Source organism: Medicago sativa, chromosome 4 (genome assembly GCF_051527215.1).
Source record: "Medicago sativa cultivar Bolivia chromosome 4, Bolivia_mono, whole genome shotgun sequence".
In the NCBI taxonomy this organism is placed as follows: Eukaryota; Viridiplantae; Streptophyta; class Magnoliopsida; order Fabales; family Fabaceae; genus Medicago; species Medicago sativa.
This window is the reverse complement of record NC_140752.1, coordinates 81,836,185-81,856,321: the sequence shown is the minus strand read 5'-3', so window position 1 is coordinate 81,856,321 and position 20,137 is coordinate 81,836,185. Positions and strand designations below refer to the sequence as shown.

Genomic DNA, 20,137 nt, shown 5'->3' with positions numbered 1-20,137 from the left:
CTCTGATCAACAACCTTTAAATGAAAACCCTGTTCACACAATCCTTCCTGACGTCATTTACCCTGCTTTTGACGCTCCAAAATCTTCCCAATCAAAATCCTCTAAGAAACCCATCACCAAACCTAGACCCATTCCTATCAGACGATCAACTAGGATGAAGAAATCCTCAAAGGAACCAAAGGTCTCTCATGTGAATCTAGTCTCTGATGAAGAGAAGAAGACAGATTCAAGTGATGATGAAAAGGTAGAAGATTCTGAAGAGGAAATTGAAGAAGATCCTGAAGAATAAACGGAAATCCCTGAAGAGGAAGATGAAGAGAAAGTAGAAGAGGACTCTGAACAAACTCTCATTGAAATGGTTAAGGCTGCAAGAAAAACCTATAAGAAGGAAAAGAAAGTTGCTTCTCCTTCAGAGGAAAAACCTTCATCTCAGCATGATGGTGAAAATGCTGCAAAAGTAGATGAAGAAGATGTAGAGCCTGATGAAGATGAAGCTTCTTCTAAAAAGCTTGGCAAAGGAAAGGATTTTGCCAAGGTTGCTGCAGTTATAAGGGCTCAAAGAGCAGAGAAGATTGCTCTCAGACCAATGAGCAGAACAAAATACTTTGAGTTTGGGAGTTTGGAAACAAAGGGGTGGAATCTGAAGGAGTTCACTGATCCACAAGGATGGACAAACTTTGTATCTTTGCAAGAACACACATATGAAGATCTGGTTAGAGAGTTCTACACCAACTTGACTGTGAAGCAGAAGAAGAATGAAAATGAGAACTTTCTCATCTCATCTGTCAAGGGTATTCAGATCACTGTAACTCAAGACTTTCTCTTTGAAGCCTTGAAAATCCCAAATGAAGGTAATAAGCTGTTTTCTTGTTCATGGTACAATGATGTTAGAGTTAACCGTAATCAACTCATAGTCAAGTACACCAAAGAAAATCACACCTTTAACTCCACAAATCTAGAGGATGTCCCAAAAATCCTTCACAACATGGTTAGACATACCCTAGTACCCAAATGTGGATCTTTTGATGTTGTCTCTGATATGGACCTATGCATCATCTACCACCTCATGAACAAAACCAAGCTGAACCTTTGCTTCATCATCATTCAACATATGATTGATTCCTGTTTGGCCTACAAACAAACTGTTGCTGGGTTACCCTATGGAATGCACCTAACCCCCATCTTTCAGAAAGCAAAAGTACCTCTTGAGGGAGAAAAACGTAAGCTTGACTTCATGAAGTTCACATCAAAGACTTTAGGTCAACTTCGCATCACCACCTCTAACATGCCATCCTTCACAACTTCTGGAACTTCTGGGTCTGCTAAGAGGACTTCTAATAAGAATGTTCAGAAAATTAGAAAGAAGAGAAAGGTAGAGGAAATCAGAGATGAATCTCCTAAGAATGAAGAAACCAGACCTTCCTCTCCACCAGAATTGGAAATGTTCTCTGAAGTCTCCAAGCTTGCAAGGGAGACTGTTGAAGAAGGAAGCTCTCAGTTCAAAACTTTGCTTGAGGAGTCACTAACTGAAGATGATGCTCAGAAGGATAATGATGCATCTCTTCAAAGGGAAGCTGAGAATGTTAAGCAAGCTATTGAGGCTTATAATGGTATACCTCAAACTGCTGATGGAAACTCTGTTGATCTAGAACAAAGAGTTGAAGAAAATACTGAGAAGGAAACTCAAAATGTAGATGAAGATACTCAGGAAGTGGCTGAGATATTAGCTTCAAACATGTCAATTGAGGGAGATGCTCAAGTTGCACAAATGGAGTTCTCAACTGGGTTTGACCTTAACATTGAAGATGTCAATACTGACTTCAACAATGAAGTATTTCAAGATGGTCAGGAATCAACTGTGGCTCAGGAAGTTGTAATTCCTGAAGCTCAGAATGTTGAAGTCTCTGCAGCTCAGAATGTTGAAGTTTCTGCAGCTCAGAAGGTTGAAGTTTCTGCTGCTGAACCTGGAGTTCAGAATGTGCAAGTTGCTGAACCCATTCAAGTTGATGAAAATTGTCCCTTTGTGGAAATTGCTCCAACTGCTGAAGAAACACAAACAGTTGATCAGAATGCTCAAGGTGCTGAGCTGAATCAACTCTTTGCTGATCAACACATTGATCAAAATGCTTCAAATGAGCCTGCTATGTCAGCAGATCCAATGCCTTTGGCCTCTGGATCTTTACCATCTGAAGAAGTTCAACGTATGGCTCAGACAGCTCAGAATGTTAACCTCTCTTCTTCAACTATGGGGTCTGTTGCTGGTGCAAGCAACTTCTTGGTCTCTGATCTTCCCACACCAAACAATATTCCATCATCCACACCACCACCTCCTCAATCCAGAACCACTCAAAAGCTTCCAAACATGTCTGCCCTGTTTGACTCTTTGAACACTTTTGTCACAGCCAATAGAGAGAAATCTGAACCATCTCATGCTGCTGAACCTGCTAAGTCTTCAAAGGCTGAGAAGTTAGCTGTTAGGGCTCTCAGGGTTTCAACAAAAACCCACAAGATTGTCTGTGCACTTGCTGATTGGACTAAGAATGTTCATGCTCCTGGTCTGGCCATTGATCCACCAATCTTTGATGATCCATCTGTCTTTGAGTCTGAACCATCCTCAGATTCTGGGGATTCAACTCCCTGAATCATTTCTGATCCTACTCCCTATCCTTTTTGCAGATGACTAAAGGGGGAGAAGCTTTAGGATATTATGTCTTAAGTTTTCTAAGTATTAGGCCCTAAGCAGGCTAAGTGATCAATAGTTATTGAAGTCTTATAAAACTTCATTTTTGCATGATCATATGTACTTTGAATTTCTTTTTTGTTTTTGAACCATGTTCATCATATAATTGTACTTCATGAATGATAAGTAATGAATGAATATTGATGTTGGTTCAAATCTGCATATTTTTATTTATGCTATGGATTATAAAAATGAGGGGGAGCTTTTATAACTTCTAAAAACTCATAATGGATTATAAAAATGAGGGGGAGCATTAAGATAAATTTTTCTTTTAAGCTCTGAAATTCTTCATATATAATCAAAATCCATAATCCTAAATCATAAGTTTATCATCTTCAAAAAGGGGGAGATTGTTGAGGCAAAATCCCAAATTAATTTTAAAGATAATAAACTTTAAATGATTAAAGGATTAAATGGACTTTGATTAATTCCTTGGTATTTAACTTGTGCTCTTGAGTGTTTTTACTAAGACAGGAACAGGTTTAAAACATACCAAATCAAAGGACATTTGAAATCATGAACTAACTCTGAGTTCAGAAAGTTAGTTCAGAAGGTTATTCAGAATGTTGATCAGTGAGTTGATCAGAACGTTCTGATAAGAGTTCAGAAAGTGTTCATAAGCAAACACAGGATCATCAAGAACATGAAGAACATGCTAGTACATTTGACATAAATGAAAGGTCCAGAAAAGTACATTTGCATGGGTCTATCAACAAATAAAGGCATGAACAAGGAATCATGTGTAAAGGATCTTTAATGTTCATCCAAGACTATGAACATTAAAGTACTAGGAATATTCCAATGTGAATTTAATCCTAGATGTTGCATTCACTGCACTTCAGTAGTGTCCTTACTATTAGGATTGATTACATTAAAAGCTAGTCTTACAAATCATCCTAAAGTAAGCACAAATGGAACATTCTGATGGTCAGAATGTTCATGTCTGTGCATGCTTCAACCAATGAACAGTGTAGTTGGTGAAAAGTTAGCAAGCAAAGCAAAAGAGATCTTGCATCAGAGATAACCTGACCTCTGAGCTGTAAACAAGCAGATTTCTTTGAAGCATGGGCCTGAAGTTGCAGATCCACTGCTCTCTCTCTCCTGCACAAAGTCCAAGACAGATTTGGTTCACTTTATCCTACTTTTCCAGCAACTTTTGAAGCATATGGAGAAGCTACTTTTTGGAGGATAAAACTCAAACAAATCTCACATCACGTGCTGGGCAGCCCAGAAATTCATCCAACATTCATCCATGATGAACCCAGATGAAGAACATCATGAATTTCCAACATTCTGATGAAGAACACAGCAACATTCTGATGTTCATCCTGGGAACTCAACAACATTCTGATGGTCAGAATGTTCACCCAGATTTTCAAGTAAAAGCTTGTGGGGCCCATGACACGTGGCATAACACCATTGGACACCCTACAACGGCTATTTGAGCCCAAAGACTCTATAAATACAGATCAAAGGCTCAGCAAAACTTGCACCTTGCCAAAGCATTCAAATAAACAACTTGAAGATTGTTTAAAAGCTCTTGCAACAGAAATTGATCAATGGCTAAGGCTTTCATTTACTTAGTGCACATCAATACTCTTTGTTATCTCTTGCAAAGATAACTTCTCTTCCCCCCTCCTCTGTTTGATTCTCAAACATCCAAACTCCACACCAATGCAAAGCATACAAGAAAACATCTTAAATATGTTTGAAGCTTTAGCATTCGAATTGGTCATCACTGAAGGCTCCTTCTACCTTCTTTATAGTGTAAACCAATTCTTCCTTATCTTGTTACAGATAAGATTCTCCCTCCTTTCTTCTCTGAATTGATCATCACTGAAGGGTCTGTATACCTTCTTTGTAGTGTAAATCAATTTTATCTCTTCTAAAGATAACTTCTTCTTCTCCCTCCTCTGTTTGTTTCTCAAACATTCAACCTCCAAACATCTTGTAAACTCTCATCAAGCTTTAGGGGTTCTAAAGTGTTAGTTTGAGCTGAAGGTGTAAAAGTCTAAGTGGGTAACTTAGCAAGAAGAAAAGAAAGTCTCATCTAGCTTTAGGGGTACTAAAGTGTTAGTTTGAGCAAAGGTTGTAAAAGTCTAAGTGGTTAACTTAGCAACAAGGTGCAAGCCTGCTGAGGCTTAGAGAATACAGAGTTGTAAGTGTCCAGATGAATACAGATTGTAAGGTGCAGGATTTGAGAGGTTATCTCAAGCATCATAGTGGAAACTCTCACAAGATTGTGAGGAGTGGACTAACCCACATTGGGTGAACCACTATAAACTTCTGTGTGTTGATTCTCTCTTCCATATACTCTTTACTTACTGCAAACACAAACACACACAAACACATTTACTTTGTTAAACTGTCTTTGCACTCAGACACCAGAACATTCTGAAGTCTGCTTTAAACTGTTTTTGCACTCAGACATCAGAACGTTCTGAAGTCTGCTATTAACTTAACTATTCCAAGTTTCCACTTGAGAATCATTTTTTAAGTTGCAGGATAATTTTTAAAGGGTCACAATTCAAACCCCCCCCTTCCTTGTGACTATTTTATTCACTTCATTTGTGATGTTTGTAAAAGACATCATTCATTTTTATTTTTGTTCAGGTTGTCTAGTGGCTAGAAATTCTCTTTTTAAGGAGAATAAGTGGGGTGTCTGGGGTTCGAACTCCGGTTCCTGCAGATATTATGCAATGTCCCTATCGACTGAGCTAAGTTTACGGAGACAAAGACATTCTATTAATGGGACTAAGACTTTTTATATATTTCAACTATTTTTAATATTTATACAAATAGAGTTTAATATCAAGAAGATTCAATCACAATTTTCTTGTAGATTAATTTAGACTCTAACATAAATAAAACCTAAAGTAGTCTTTGCATTTAGATATTGAAGACAAATTAGTCTTTAACTCATTCTAATAAAGATACAAATTAGTCTTTGACTATTTCGAGTTTAATTATAGTCGGGGACTAATTTGTCCCATTTCGCCATATCACATATTGTAAATTATAGTCCAAAATTTATTTTGGTTATTTTACTTACACAAGAATGCATTTGCCACATCATCAGGAATGAACTTTTAAAAGTAAAAACATGTGAGAAAAATAGATCACATGTCGTATGTTCAGACTCTAGGTTGAGTTTGTGATGTTTGTAAAAGACATCATTCAATTAATGGGACTAAGACCAATTATATATTTCAACTATTTTTAATATTTATACAAATATTGCATCAAAAAATATATTTATAAATAGAGTTTCGTATGACACATTTGAAATGTCAAGAACAACCATATCAATGAACTTAAAGAGTGAAGATTCAATCACAATTTTCTTGCAGATCAATTTAGTATCTCTCATAAATAAAACCTAAAATGGTCTTTGACATTTACATATTGAAGAAAAATTAAAGAGACTAATTTATCTTCAATATGTAAATGTCATGAACTATTTCGAGTTTTATTATAGTGAGAAGTTAATTTGTCCCATACACATTGTAAGTTATAGTCCAAAATTTATTTTTGGCACAATTTAGTTCACGACAAAAATAATACTAAAATTAGTTTTTTTTTTTGACAAAACTAAAATTAGTTTTGGATATTTTCACGACAAAAATAAGTCAAGATTAAGTTTTTTTTTTTTTTTTTTAGGAAATAAGTCAAGAGTAAGTTGTTTACCTTATAAAGTATCAGAGATTAATTTAGATATTATTTCCGTGGGACTAAGTTGTAAGAGATCAAAATGGATTTTCCATGTAAAAATAAAAGGAAATTTGAGTCAGCCAAGAAAACAACTCAATTCCATTCCAAATTGCAATGAATCAAACAACTTATGACTTATCCAATAACATGAAAAAGATCCTAAATTTAACCAAAAACTAAACAAAGTTCCATCACAGCAACACAGTTCTTACGCGCACCAAAATCAAACCCAACCCAACACCTAAATTAAGAACAACCATTTTTATCTTTCCCTTAATAAATTCTCATTCATTCCATTTTTCAAATCATTCACATTCATTCAACCAACGCACAAAGCCATACACGCATCAATCAATGTCTCATCATCCTCTCTTCCTCTGAAAGAACAGCGTTCAGTTTCTTCTTCCTCCTTCCGGTGGTGCCGTGCTGTGTTTCATGGCAGCAACAACCGGGTGAAGCAACGAAAACGACGCTGTTCTGAACAAGAAAACGAGAAAAAAAAACCATGGAGGTTGAGAGGATGAAACAGTTGATGCTTCTTTCTTTTGGAAAACAAAGTTCACATGTGGCTCTTGTGGGTGGAAACCACACCGCTGCAAGGTTCTGCACTCGCTAAAGTTCTCTCCTTTTTTCGGTTTTTCTTCATTTTCGTATTCATTTTTCTCTTTTCTGCATCTGGGTCATCTTCGTTTTTTAGATTAACGTAATGGGTAAGCAACATTTGCAAGGTGGTAGGATTGGTTTAACTTCTGATGCTTTCTTGGTGATTAAGGTTCCTGATACACGTTTTTTACGTGTTGTGTCACGTTCTTTGTTTTTGGCTTTGTTTTTTGTTGCATTTCCTTTCTTGGGGTCCTTTTTAAAAGGGTTAGTTGTTTCTGGATTTGATGCTATTGTTGTTAATGCTTCAACTTCAACTTTTGTTTCCATCAATGTTGAGGTTTTGAATTCCATTCTTCATGATTTGGGTGACGAGGGTCTTCTTAAAAAGGAGGATAAGGCTCTTATTATGAGCCCTCCGCGTGGTTTTGAAGGTGGTGATTCTTTGTTGAATTGGAATAGTGAGGTTGATGTTGTTATGCATGATGAGTCTTATGATTTTGCGTTTGCACCAAGCTTTGAAGATGCTGTTTCGGCTGATCGTGTTCTGAAAATTGATGGCATTGTAGCTTTTCCTTTGAGCCTTGATGACTCGTCAAATGCTGGTTTTAGAAAACAATCTAATTATAAAGTTGTGTATCTTAGGCGTTATGATTCTATTTTTGTTGCATTGAGGAAAATTGGTGTCGAAAATAATTTGGTAGATTCTACACCAAGGAAGAGGCTTTGTCAGTTTGCAACAGTGGCCAAGACAACGGCTTTAGAGGGTCTCGAAGATGCGCTCCTTGAGCCACCAAGACAGGATTCTGCCAAATCAAACAAGAACTTGAAGATCAAGTACCTGCCTGAGTTGTTGGGTGATTCTCTAGATGGTTACAAGCGAAGAGTCTTCGTTGGTGTGGGTTTGCGTGAGGAAAACAAAGCAGCAGTTGAATGGTTTGAGAGAAACTACCCAAAGAAGAGTACAAAATTTGAAATCCACAGTCTACAGGTAGCATCAGAAGAGCCGAATGTGCCTCAAACTGATGTTTCTGCTTGGTTATCTAAGCATGTTAAGGCAGATGAGTATGTTGTAATGAAGGCTGAAGCAGATGTGGTGGAGGAAATGATGCGGAAAAAGACAATTTGCTTAGTCGATGAATTGTTCCTCCAATGTAACAATCAATGGTGGCAGACTGGGAAGAGAAAGAAGAGTGGTAGAGCATATTGGCAGTGCTTGGATTTGTACGGAAGGCTGAGGGATGAGGGTGTTGCAGTACACCAATGGTGGGGCTGAATGAAGCATACATGCCACTTGATTAGTGCTGGCCTATTATGTGTTGCTGTAATATGCTATGTAGTACTTACACTCTTGGCTTTTCTATTTTATGGTTTTATTTGTTTCTAGTTTTTAAATGTGTGTCTAGAGAGAACTGAATATGCAATTTATGTAACCTACTTGTATATGTTTTCACAATGCTAACTGTAATGATGATGCGGTGATATAAATGAATGGATTGTGTTTCATCTAGTTCTTTGCAATTCTTTTTCTGCTATTATACACACTTGTTATTCTCATGAATTAATGCAAAAAAGAAAAATGTCTAATTTAATTAAGATTTGAGATCTGAATATAGCACAGTAGTCAGCGACTCAGTGGTAGATCTTTTTGTATATTAGTGATTTATTGCCTACACTTTTAACTCTGAATATGATAGACATCATGGTAACCTTAAAAAATTCTCATTGATCAATAGATAACCAGGTGATAACTATGGTAACGGTGAGAATAGAAATGATAATATAATATTATCCCTATGTAAAAAGTAAAAACATTTCCTTGAAGGAGAATATTCATAGCCCGTATCATGCGCAAATTAAGGTGGAGATTTCTGAAAATAATTGAACAAATAAATTGAGACAGAAATGTCATTATTTGAATTTTATTGATTAGCATCAAAATGTGTGTAATGCATTTCTCCATAACAGCACACTTATGACAACACATCGGTAAAGCACCAAACATGAAGCTGTTTTATTTACTTTTCTCGTCCAAAAGAAAGAAACCTTACACTGGAGAGCCCCATCCACCACCCCCAGGAGTCAAAATCTGAAGAATTTCGCCAGGAAGCACCTCAACAGAATTCTTACCACCAAGATAAACCTTTCGCTTATCTTTCTTTAGAATGTAATTAGCACCACGTGCACCGTCGTTCCCTCCCTTCAGCCCTCTAGGTGCATGGACACGTCTCTCGGAAAGAATGCTGACGGTAACTGGGCGCCTAAACTCTATTTCCCTGACAAGCCCATCACCACCTCTGTGAAATCCATCTCCCCCGCTGTTCGTTCTAAGTCCAAATCTGTGCAGAATCACTGGATATCTTTGTTCAAATATCTCTGGATCAGTCATTCTTGTATTTGTCATGTGGCACTGTACCCCACTGGTCCCTTCCCATGTAGGACCAGCCCCACTTCCACCTCCAATGGTTTCATAGTACCCAAAAGTGTCATCTCCAAATGTAAGATTATTCATACAACCTTGCGAACAAGCACAAGCCTGAAATGCAGTAAATACAACATCGGTGATTCTCTGAGATGTAAGGACATTGCCTCCTACTACAGCTGCACTATCACTAGGAGAAAGAAATGAGCCTTCTGGAATATGAATCTTCACCGGAGCCAAACAGCCTTGATTGAGAGGAATATCAACATCCACTAAACAGCGAATGCAGTAAATGACAGCTGCAGCTGTTACGGCTTCTGGTGCATTCCAATTACCATAAACTTCTGCACTTGTCCCACCAAAATCAAAAATTGCTTCTCCTTTGTTAGAGTCAATGCTCAGTTTCAAATGAATAACAGATCCATCATCCATGTAGTCCTCTTCTTCAATTGTCAGAGAGTTTTCATTTGACTCAGATGAAATTCTACGACCAACTGATTTCAGCATCTCTCTTACTGCTCCTTCTGCATTCATCTGTACGTAATTCATGTAAGCTTGAACAGTTTCCAGTCCATATTGTTCAATAAGCTCCAGGACTAGACAAATTCCTCTTTGATTTGCTGCTACTTGTGCTTGCAAATCAGATAGGTTATCTTGAATCCTGCGAGTTCCTCGAATCTTAGTTCCACGGTCATCGGAGCTTGGGAACTGTAAAAGTTTAACAATCCCCTCTTCCTGAAAGACACCTTTTTCAACAAGCTTAAACGCCTTAATGGCAGCTCCTTCCTCCAATATGGACTTTGAAAATGGAGGCATGCTTCCAGGAGTAATACCCCCTATCTCTGCATGATGGCCTCTATTTGCAACAAAAAATACCAACTTCCCATTAAAAAAAACAGGTGTAACAACAGTTATATCAGGAAGATGGCTACCTCCGGCTGACGGATGGTTAGTAACCAAAACATCTCCTTCATTCAAATTGTCGTTCCAGTAATTGAGTTGCCAACGAACTGTACTAGACATTGCTCCTAGATGGACAGGAACGTGAGGTGCATTTGCAACTAGGCCCCCGTTAGGATCAAATAGAGCACAAGAAAAATCAAGCCGTTCTTTGATATTTGTCGAAATTGAAGTTCTTTGCAAAGTCCTTCCCATCTGCTCGGCTATACCCATAAACCTGTGATTGAAAATAGAGAGTTGTACAACATCTGCAACTTTATCTGATATTTTAATGCTGCTCACAGGTGAATCAATTTCAATTTTGATGTTTCCATATTTGGTTATAATGGCTCTACAATTGGGTTCTACAATCACAGTGCTATTACCGTTCATGACGATTGCTGGGCCAGACATCGTATGTCCATACCCCAGCTTTTCAAGCTTATAGAGAGGTGCTTCCTGCCAACCATTTCCAAAGTAAACCTTATAGTAGCCTTCAATTATAGGACTCCCAGAGGCAGGTTCTATGGCTTGTGGTCTCAATATATTGGTAACTCCTGTACCACGAACTCTAACATCACAAATCACAATATTTCTGTTCTGGAGTTTAAAACCGTACTCCTGCTGAAACAAGCTCACAAACTCGGTAGCATAGTCAAATGGTATTTCATCTTTAACTATTTTCCTTTTGACCATGATGGCAGTGTCTGTGCCTTCATATCTCAAGTTTAAATATGTGTCTGTTGAAATATTTTCCTCTTTAAATCCTTGACTTTGTAACTTCTGCTTAACTTGTTTCAGTAACAGAGCTTCTCGCTGTGAAGCCTCAAGAGTAGATTCAGTTCCATAAACCGCAGCATAAGGCTCCTGCACTTCTTCTACAACATTTGCCAATCCCATTCCATAAGCGCTTAAAATCCCACAAAATTTGTGAATAAGCACTTCTTTCATACCTAGAGACCTGGCTATAGCACAAGCATGTTGAGGTCCAGCACCTCCAAAGCAAGCAAGTGCATGATTCTTTGTCTCATGGCCCTTCATTTCAGTCAACTGCCTTATTGGACGACACATTGTCTCATTAGCAACATCCACAAAGCCAAGTGCAATCTCTTCGACCGTCATGTCTTTTGCAGATGGATCCTGATTCTTCCGATAAGCATTTATATTACCAGCAAGCTTCTCAAATTCTTCTCTTGTTGACTTGACATCAAGAGGCTGGTCCTCATTTGGGCCAAATATGGATGGGAAATAATCAGGAATGACATAACCGAGAACAAGATTGGCATCTGTAATTGCCAACTCTCCACCTTTTCGATAACATACCGGACCTGGGTGTGCTCCAACTGATTCTGGTCCAACTTGAAAAGCACCGAACTGGAACTTTAACTTTGAACCACCTCCAGCAGCCACAGTGTTTATGTCAAGCTGAGGTGCTTGAATTATGGCACCAGCAATTTGGGTTTCCAGCACTTGCTCATAACTTCCAGCATATCGACTCACATCCGTGGATGTACCTCCCATATCAAATCCAATCAATGGCTTTTCTGTTTCAAGACCAAAAAGAGTTTGTGAGTAACCAACAACTCCACCAGCAGGGCCAGACAGAATTGCTTTGTGCCCCGAGAAGGTACTCTCTGGCGCAAGTCCTCCATCTGATTGCATAAACAAAACATTCAACTTGCTAAGCCCCTCTTCAAATTTGGAAATGAATCCTGACAAGTAGTCTTTAATAACTGGGGTCAAATAAGCATCCACACTAGCTGTTAGACCACGAGGAACAGCACGAACCATGGGAGACAAAGCAGATGATATCGAAACATGTTTAAATCCCAGACTCAAAGCTAACCTCTCCACCTGTTGTTCATGCTGAGGATAAGTGTACGAGTGCATCAAAACAACCGCTAGACAACTAATTCCCTTCTCCAGTAAATTTTTCAGTACAGGCTTCAACGCTTCTTCATTAAGAGGCTTTACAATCTTAACAAGCTCTCCCGAAATACCTTTAACAATTGGCGAAGAAGCACTCAGACTTTCTTCTTCTTCCTTTGCCTGAACAAGTTCAACTCTCTCTTCCACCTCAACAACCTCTTCATAAAGATTCGAAGGCTTTGACACAGTAAGATCAAATATACTCGGACGAGCCTGGTTACCAATCTGAAGCAAATCACGAAAGCCTCTAGTCACACACACAGCAATCCTTTCTCCCTTACGCTCTAGAAGCGCATTGGTTGCCAAAGTTGTACCCATCCTTATCCACTCAATCTTCTCAGTAGGTATTTTCGAGCTACGCGGAATTTTCTCACCGGTAAACTCTTCCAGAATCCTCCGTATCCCTTCCACCGGTGCATCGTCATAGTTCAAAGGATCAACTGACAAAAGCTTCAATACTCTCCCATTCCGATGGCCCGGGATTTCAGCATAAACATCAGTAAAGGTACCGCCTCTGTCGATACAAAATCTTAACTTTCCTTCAGTAACACTCCCCATCCTATTAATGCACAATTATAAGGCCCTGCAATGTCATGTACATTACAAAACCAATTATCAAAAATTGCATTTAAGTTTGAGAATAGAGGTTATATTGATGCAGTTATTATAAAGTGCAGTAAAATTGATAAAGCTACATATATCTTTAACTATAAACTAAAAAATATATTGGGGATTCGGTTTCTTTGGAAACTGCAGGAACTAGTTGTAACAGATTATAGATCCATCTAATCTAACAAGACCAAAAATTTCATATTGATTTAATTTGATAGAATGAAAACAGAGAAATGAAAATGAATCGGAAGAAACACTTACAGAGTATGAAAAGAAGAAATTAAGCAGTTGATGATGATGCTTAAATTATTGGGTGTTGTTGCTCATTTATCTTTACTAATCTGTGTGTGTGATTTTCTTGTCAATTCAGAATTTAATTTGTATCGTAAAATAATTATTTTTTTTTGCTAAAATAGTTAAATACGACCAATTTTTTTATTTTAAATAAATGATATTTATTTATTCAAATTGATAAAGTGTATTGATACAATACAAATTCAAAATGGTCAAAAACTAAAAAAAAATAAATGTGTGAATAAATTCACAACATCTATATTAATGGCATAAAACGACAAAGTATTTATGCCTACAAATATTATTACTATATTCAAATCTAAAATATTGACGACGCTAAAGTCATTGATTGAATTTGCAGTTACTTAAAGTTGAAATTTTTAAATCAATAAACAGGGAAATCAAAAAACACATCCCTTCAGGAAATCAAAACAAACAAAATCGTGCAAAAATGACGAAATCACAAAAAACAAAAAAATAAAATTGAAAATATGTGGAAATCACTTATTTAACTAAGAAAGATAGAAACATTATTTTTATTTGGATGGGTGATTTTGGGTCAAACTTAACCCTAAATCACCTCTCTTTGATAGTTCAAGAAAAAGAAAAGTGGTGACGACCAAGGTTTGAGAAGCATAAAAGAGAGAAACTTAAATACTACAATTTTGTTACCTATGCTTTGTCTCTTGGTTCTAAAAAAAAAATCCCTACGATTTTTTCCCTCAATTTTCATAAATTATATTTGGGGTAATAGTCATTTTTGTCCCTGAATATGTAAAGAGTAATCCTAATATATCAAAATTTCAAAATAGTCATTGATTGTGCACTATGTTAATCAAAATAGTCTCTTATATTAGAACTCTTTGTTAATACTTTCATATTAGTCATTCAACATATTTACTTCTTGATATTTCTTTGCAGTCTAATTCTACAGATTAGTGGTTGTGGAGACATGACCTTTGTGATGATTACTCGGTGATGGGTGTGTATACTTTGCTCACTGGTCAGGACTCTCATGGTGTGGAAGCTACTCCAGACTTAATATGGCACAAACAGGCTTCCCTTAAGGTCTTTGTTTTGGCTGGGAGACTTCTTCGTAACAAAGTTACCAACTAAGGATAATTTGGTGACGCGCGGCATCATTTCTCATGACTCTCAATTATGCGTGACTGGATGCGGAGGATGGGAAACGACTCATCACATGTTTTTTTCTTGTCCCGTTTCGCCCCTTGTGGAGCTTGGTTAGGTCTTGGAAACGACTCATCATCAGTTGATCCAGATTCCTTACATGATCATTTTGTTTGGTTTGTTCACTCTTCATGTGGATTGCGAGCTCGTTCTTTTATGCATATTATTTGGTTATGTTTGTGTTTGTGTTTGTGTTATGTGGAATGAGCAGAATAAAATAGTTTTCAAGGCTAAGGAAAATACAATTCACCAGCTGTTAGATAAAGTCAAGTTACATTCTTTCTGGTGGTTGAAAGCATATAATGTTGATCCTGGTTTCAACTCTCATATGTGGTGGTCGAGCCCTTTTCTTTCTATGGGCATTTACTAAGTTTTTTGTCCCCTTACTTTATTTGTTTTGGTTGTAAACTTTAGAAGTCTTTTTTGGTACACCTTGTGCAAATAAGGACACTCAGCTGGTGTTAATATAATCCATTTTTACTTGTTTAAAAAAATATTTACGTATTAGCATATCGATTCATGCAAATACTTATTTACTGTTATATCAGTCTCTATATAAAAAAAAAAAGTTAATGTCAGCATTAAACAACTATTTTAACGTTAATGACTAACAAAATGTATACTCATAGACTATTTTGGAATTTCAATACATTGAATTACTAAACGTTCAATGACCAATTATATTATATTTATTTACCTCTACTTAATAGATCAAATTTTTTCCTTTGAAAAAATAGATGACAGATTTTTCGCTTTAATCAAAATTCTATTTGTCAAGCATAAGCTTGTTTGGAGAAGTAAGTAAGCAATGAGATATTGGAATGATTTTCACGTCTGAGGTGAAATCTCAGATTGCAACCGTAATAGACTTTGGTTAAAAAAATTGAGTAGACCAGACCTGTTGTTGGATTAGAGAACCAAGAAACAAAATTGGAAAATTGTGAATCCATTCGCTTGTTTAGTTATTAAAACTATTAATTCTGATTAACCAGCACATCATGTGGCTGTAGTTTAGTGGTAAGAATTCCACGTTGTGGCCGTGGAGACCTGGGCTCGAATCCCAGCAGCCACAAATTCTTTTTTCGTATGCTTTTTTTTTTTAGCTGCGCTCACGAGTCATATTCACTTATAGTTTATTTTGAAGATTTTTATTAGCAGTATTAAAGACACTAATTACTTTGAATTTTCTTATGCATTAAAGACACCAATTTATTTTTATTTTCATATTTTCAATTTTATTTTTTTGTTTGGTCAAGATTATCCTTTTGGTTTTTGAAAGGAAGAATATCCTTAAAAAAATTTAAAGTATTAATTCTATCAATTGTTCAACATTTCCTTTTCATGGTTGTAAATAGCATACATAATCCACTCATACCCTTTTACTTCATTTTTCTTGGGACACTGATCATGATACATATATCAAGCAAGTAAATGATAATCTTATGCTTCCTTTAAAAAAAAAAAATAACAATCTCAATGCTTATTAAAAAAAAAAGTAAATATCTCAACATAGTAATTTTTCATCCACGTACCAAACATTGTACACATAAAACAGGGAACACATCACACCATTTAATCTAAGAAATAAATAAAAGACATGGAGTAAACACTGTTAGAAGAGAGCTTGTGCATAGCTAATAGCTATGAAACTTTTATTTGACTGCTTCAAATATATGAATATAGAAGAGTGAGACCAATAAAGCACTAATATATAATGTCATCATGGTTTTGTAGCAGTTGTTGTGGTGGTGTCAGATGGTGGAGAGAAGAAGTCAGGAATATTGAAAATGGGTGGAGGCAACCTGTACTCTGGCCATTCAGTCACTGGTGGGAAAGGAGGAAACTCTAGCCCTGGAATTTTGCCCAAATCAGGAAATGTTTGTGTCAAAAGTTTTCTAGTCCCACCACCTTGGACATTGTCAATGCTGGAAAGTGACACAATGATCAAAATCGCTAACAAAAACAAACGGACAGAGGCCATTTGAGTGAGGAAATGTTTTTTTGGACCCAACAAATTTGATAGATATGTAATAACCAAAAGGGTGGGTGATAATTGTAGTAAGGGAGAAGAGTGAAGACAAGTGACAACATAAGAGTTGGCTCTTGAGTTTTTATAGTACAACTTAGACCATATTCGTACATGAGTTAATTCAAAGAGAAATATTTGAATATTCTTCACAACAATGCTTAATTCATACAGAGTTAATTACAACATACAACAAGAATTCGTACATAGAGTTAATTACAACATACAACAAGAAACCACCTATATGAAATTAGATGCAAGGAAAATACTAGAGTCTAGCTAGATGCTAAAAACGACCGTTTTAAACAAAAAAATTATGTGATTGGAGGTCGGTGTATTACTTTACAATTCAATTCATTTTTTTAACTCTCTTTGTTTGTTCAAACCATTGTTTGGAAGGGGAATAATGTTTGTCGCAAGGGTGTATCACGAATAGATCGTGAAAGTTTTTGATTAGTCGTTTGAGATTTTTTTTAATGACAGATGTTAGTAATTAGTTATTGAATTAGTTTTTCTCCTTTATTTGAGTTCAAACTCATGACCTCTAACTTTTTATCCCTTAGCTTAAACCAGTTAAGCTACATCCAATCTCTCCAATATTGCATGGGACAAACAAAACATGTCAGCATCGTGAACTTTCACAAACCAAGCCTTGGTGGTGTATACTACAACTATATTTTGAATCATCTAATCTGAATTGTTTGCAACTCAATTCAACAATCCAGATTTGGTTGAGTAAACCACCACGATAGTAGAAGTTATATTTTACTTTCATCTTGGAAATAATTATTTTAAAAATTAAATTATAGGTAATATTGATTATGAGTATAAGTTCAGTAAAATAGCCAATAGTGTAGATCACTATGACACCACAAAATATCTCATTTCTCTTGGTTACAAGTTATGACAAAGTTTCTAATATGAATGAATACAGTTCCTTGTCAACATTTAATAACATGAGTCGGTAAACAACAGAGGTTAGTTAGAACTTTTAACCAACTAGTGCATTAGAATGTAATACAATAACCTTAGACTCATAGAACAAGTTATCTAGCTTTGGTCACTTTCTTACCAGATGAAAGAATAGTGAGAAGAAAAATAGTTTAAAATAAGGCACCGAAAAAGCAATAAACTGTAAACCTCATCAATATTTGATTTTAAATGTTGTAAAAAATTGGTGTGCATTGACCCCGTTTTAATTTAATAAGTGATGACAAAAAGTGGATGCAAAAAGTGACCCACTTTATGCCTTTTTAGAGGTCCTCTATGTTTGTAGTTAGCCATCTTTTTCTTGATGGTGAAATACATAACAGTTAGCATATTTTGTCAACAAAATAAAGTTAGCATATGACTATGCTTCATGTTGATACGACTGGTATTAAGATACTGCCTCCTGCTGTTGGGATGTCTTGTATTTAGTGTAATGACGTTTGTTAGATTTAGATCAGAAAATTTACAAAATATGCCGATTTTGATTTTTGTTTTTGAATATCTAAAAAATTGAGCTTGAAATTCAGTCTATCCAATTTTTATCAACCGTTCGATTTGGTGATTGCGTGAATTTAGGGTATCGCTTGCAAGAAACTTTGATCTCTAGTCAACATATGTGTTAAGTTAATTTCATATGCAAATTATAAGGGGACACGAGTTAATGTCACTTAAGCACCGCTTTGGTGATAGGAAACCAATCTTTTATTAGTTACAACCTAGTAAAAGTTATAGTAAAATGCTAAGAGCCAATAATCTGATTGATATGAAATATGTGTGATTGAACTATTGTTTTTAAATGGACTGTGATGAGTTGACCTATTTAGCTAAGTCTAATGAGAGGTCTCTGCCTTCAACCGTTTAGATATTTAAACGTCATCCCATCAGACGGTTAATCATTCTAACAGTATGGTGAAATCCTAAACCTAAACGGCGATGAGCGTAGTTATCCCTCTCATACTTGTTGGCATTTGTCATTCATGAGCCTAAATATAAAGGTACACAATTTCTTCTTCCTTCTTTGCCAATATATAATAACCCTAAGTTCCTTATTTGACATCCTTTTTCTCTGCCTCCATTATACACCCCATATGAAAGGACATTTTAGTAATTTCATCCAATGTGAAAGAGAGTGTTAAGTGGAGTTGTGAGGATCACATGGCCACGTGTCACATTTGTGTATGGTGGTAGAAGAGATGTGTGCCGCCTATGTTGATCAAAGTATTACCACTTGCTAAGAGCACCTCTAATAGTAAACTCCATCAAAGTTATTTTGTGGATCTCATTAAAGTCACATCAACTTAAGGTGAATCCTTCAATTTTTATTTTAATTGTGAAAATTTAAAGAACTCATATTAGGTCCTACAATTTTATTTCAAATATTATTTTTTTATTCATATTAATATTATGACAACTATTGTGATTGGAGAACAACAACATATAGTATGTGTTTGTTTTGGTGTTTTACCGCCGCCACCGTGCGATTGAGAGCCTTGGAACATGATTATACAGAAGCTACACATTGTAGCATCTCTCCAAACACGTTCACAGCACATCCACCGTCAATACAAACATAGGCATAGCTTCTTTAATATATTTTTAATCCAAAGTAACGTTACTTTAGACACAAACGATTACTCCTGTCTAACAAACTCCAACGATGAACGGATGAAAATGTTGAATTCTTAGCATTGCACACTGACAGACGTAACACAGAAAGGTGTTGTTGGAGTTGCTCTAACAAGCGTCCTAAGAATACTTGTTAAGAAGTCGTAATTTATCGCTAACAAGTAACATAATGGTTAGTCATACTTGTTATCAATTATTTCATTTTTTTAAGTCTTTAACAAGTAACATCATGACTAACAAATGCAATTGTTAGCATGACTCAAAATTAAATTCAGCACCGCAGGAAGAAGGAACATATTTGATAACTGTTGTGGGGCTGGGCTGATTGAGTGCGTTAAATTATCAGCTGACACAGCCACCAAGAGTTCTCATAAGTCATATCCTTAAAAACTGACAAAAACCCATCCATGTATTCTACCATGTAAGGTGAGTCCGTAAGGTACTAAACTAAGTATTTTTATGCCTTTTTTTATGTATGGTATTAATTTCAAACAGGAAAATTCGTGTAATAAACGCAACTAAAGTTGGTATATGCAGTTGATAGAATAGAATGAAAACATGGCCACAATGCTAAGTTAGACATAGTAAAGAAATAGGTAATAATGCATATACATTCAATATTGAAGCCGTATTTTTCGTTAGCCTTACTTTTTTTTTTTTTTTTTTTTGAAACGGCAAAAATTTATTAACCGACGAGCCCGTGCGAGAAGCACTAACAAGCTCGGGTGGAGAAAAAAAATACAAAAAGGGGAAATCGGTTGCCAATCAATCACCAGGCTCGAACAAAAACCCCTATAAAAAACCACCCAATTACAAATAATCAACCCAAAGAGTAAAGACGCAAGAATATACATTTGACGGAACACATGCATACCCCTGCGTCAACACCTAAAAGGTCTGCCCCTAAACCACAGCAGCAAGAGCACAGATGTAAAAGCCTTGCGACAACACCAAGACAGCCGAACCAACTAGCAACCGGAAGCAGCAAACCGCACTGCTGCAGCAAACCAACAAAAGGCTGCACAAAACCCCCATAAATTGCTCCCAACTGACCAGTCAG

The 20,137-nt window shown here is 36.3% G+C and overlaps 3 protein-coding genes and 1 non-coding gene across 4 annotated transcripts; 3 read left to right on the top strand and 1 right to left on the bottom strand.

The window, feature by feature from the left end:
• The first annotated feature begins 355 nt into the window (after positions 1-355).
• Positions 356-2,641, top strand: LOC146932643 (uncharacterized). The gene has a single exon (XM_085707778.1). The coding sequence runs from the start codon at positions 356-358 to the stop codon at positions 2,639-2,641; it is 2,286 nt and encodes a 761-aa protein (XP_085563904.1).
• Positions 2,642-6,465: 3,824 nt separating this feature from the next.
• Positions 6,466-8,561, top strand: LOC146932642 (uncharacterized). Its single transcript, XM_085704363.1, has one exon. The coding sequence runs from the start codon at positions 7,158-7,160 to the stop codon at positions 8,325-8,327; it is 1,170 nt and encodes a 389-aa protein (XP_085560489.1). The 5' UTR covers positions 6,466-7,157; the 3' UTR covers positions 8,328-8,561.
• Positions 8,562-8,945: 384 nt separating this feature from the next.
• On the bottom strand, positions 8,946-13,304 carry OXP1 (oxoprolinase 1). The gene is made up of 2 exons (XM_085704359.1): positions 13,215-13,304; positions 8,946-12,924 (listed from the first exon to the last, which is right to left on the bottom strand). The coding sequence occupies exon 2, from the start codon at positions 12,897-12,899 to the stop codon at positions 9,099-9,101; it is 3,801 nt and encodes a 1,266-aa protein (XP_085560485.1). The 5' UTR covers positions 12,900-12,924; positions 13,215-13,304; the 3' UTR covers positions 8,946-9,098.
• Positions 13,305-15,435: 2,131 nt separating this feature from the next.
• On the top strand, positions 15,436-15,507 carry TRNAH-GUG (transfer RNA histidin (anticodon GUG)). Its single transcript has one exon. It is a non-coding gene; the product is annotated as a tRNA-His (tRNA).
• The last annotated feature ends 4,630 nt before the right edge of the window (positions 15,508-20,137 follow it).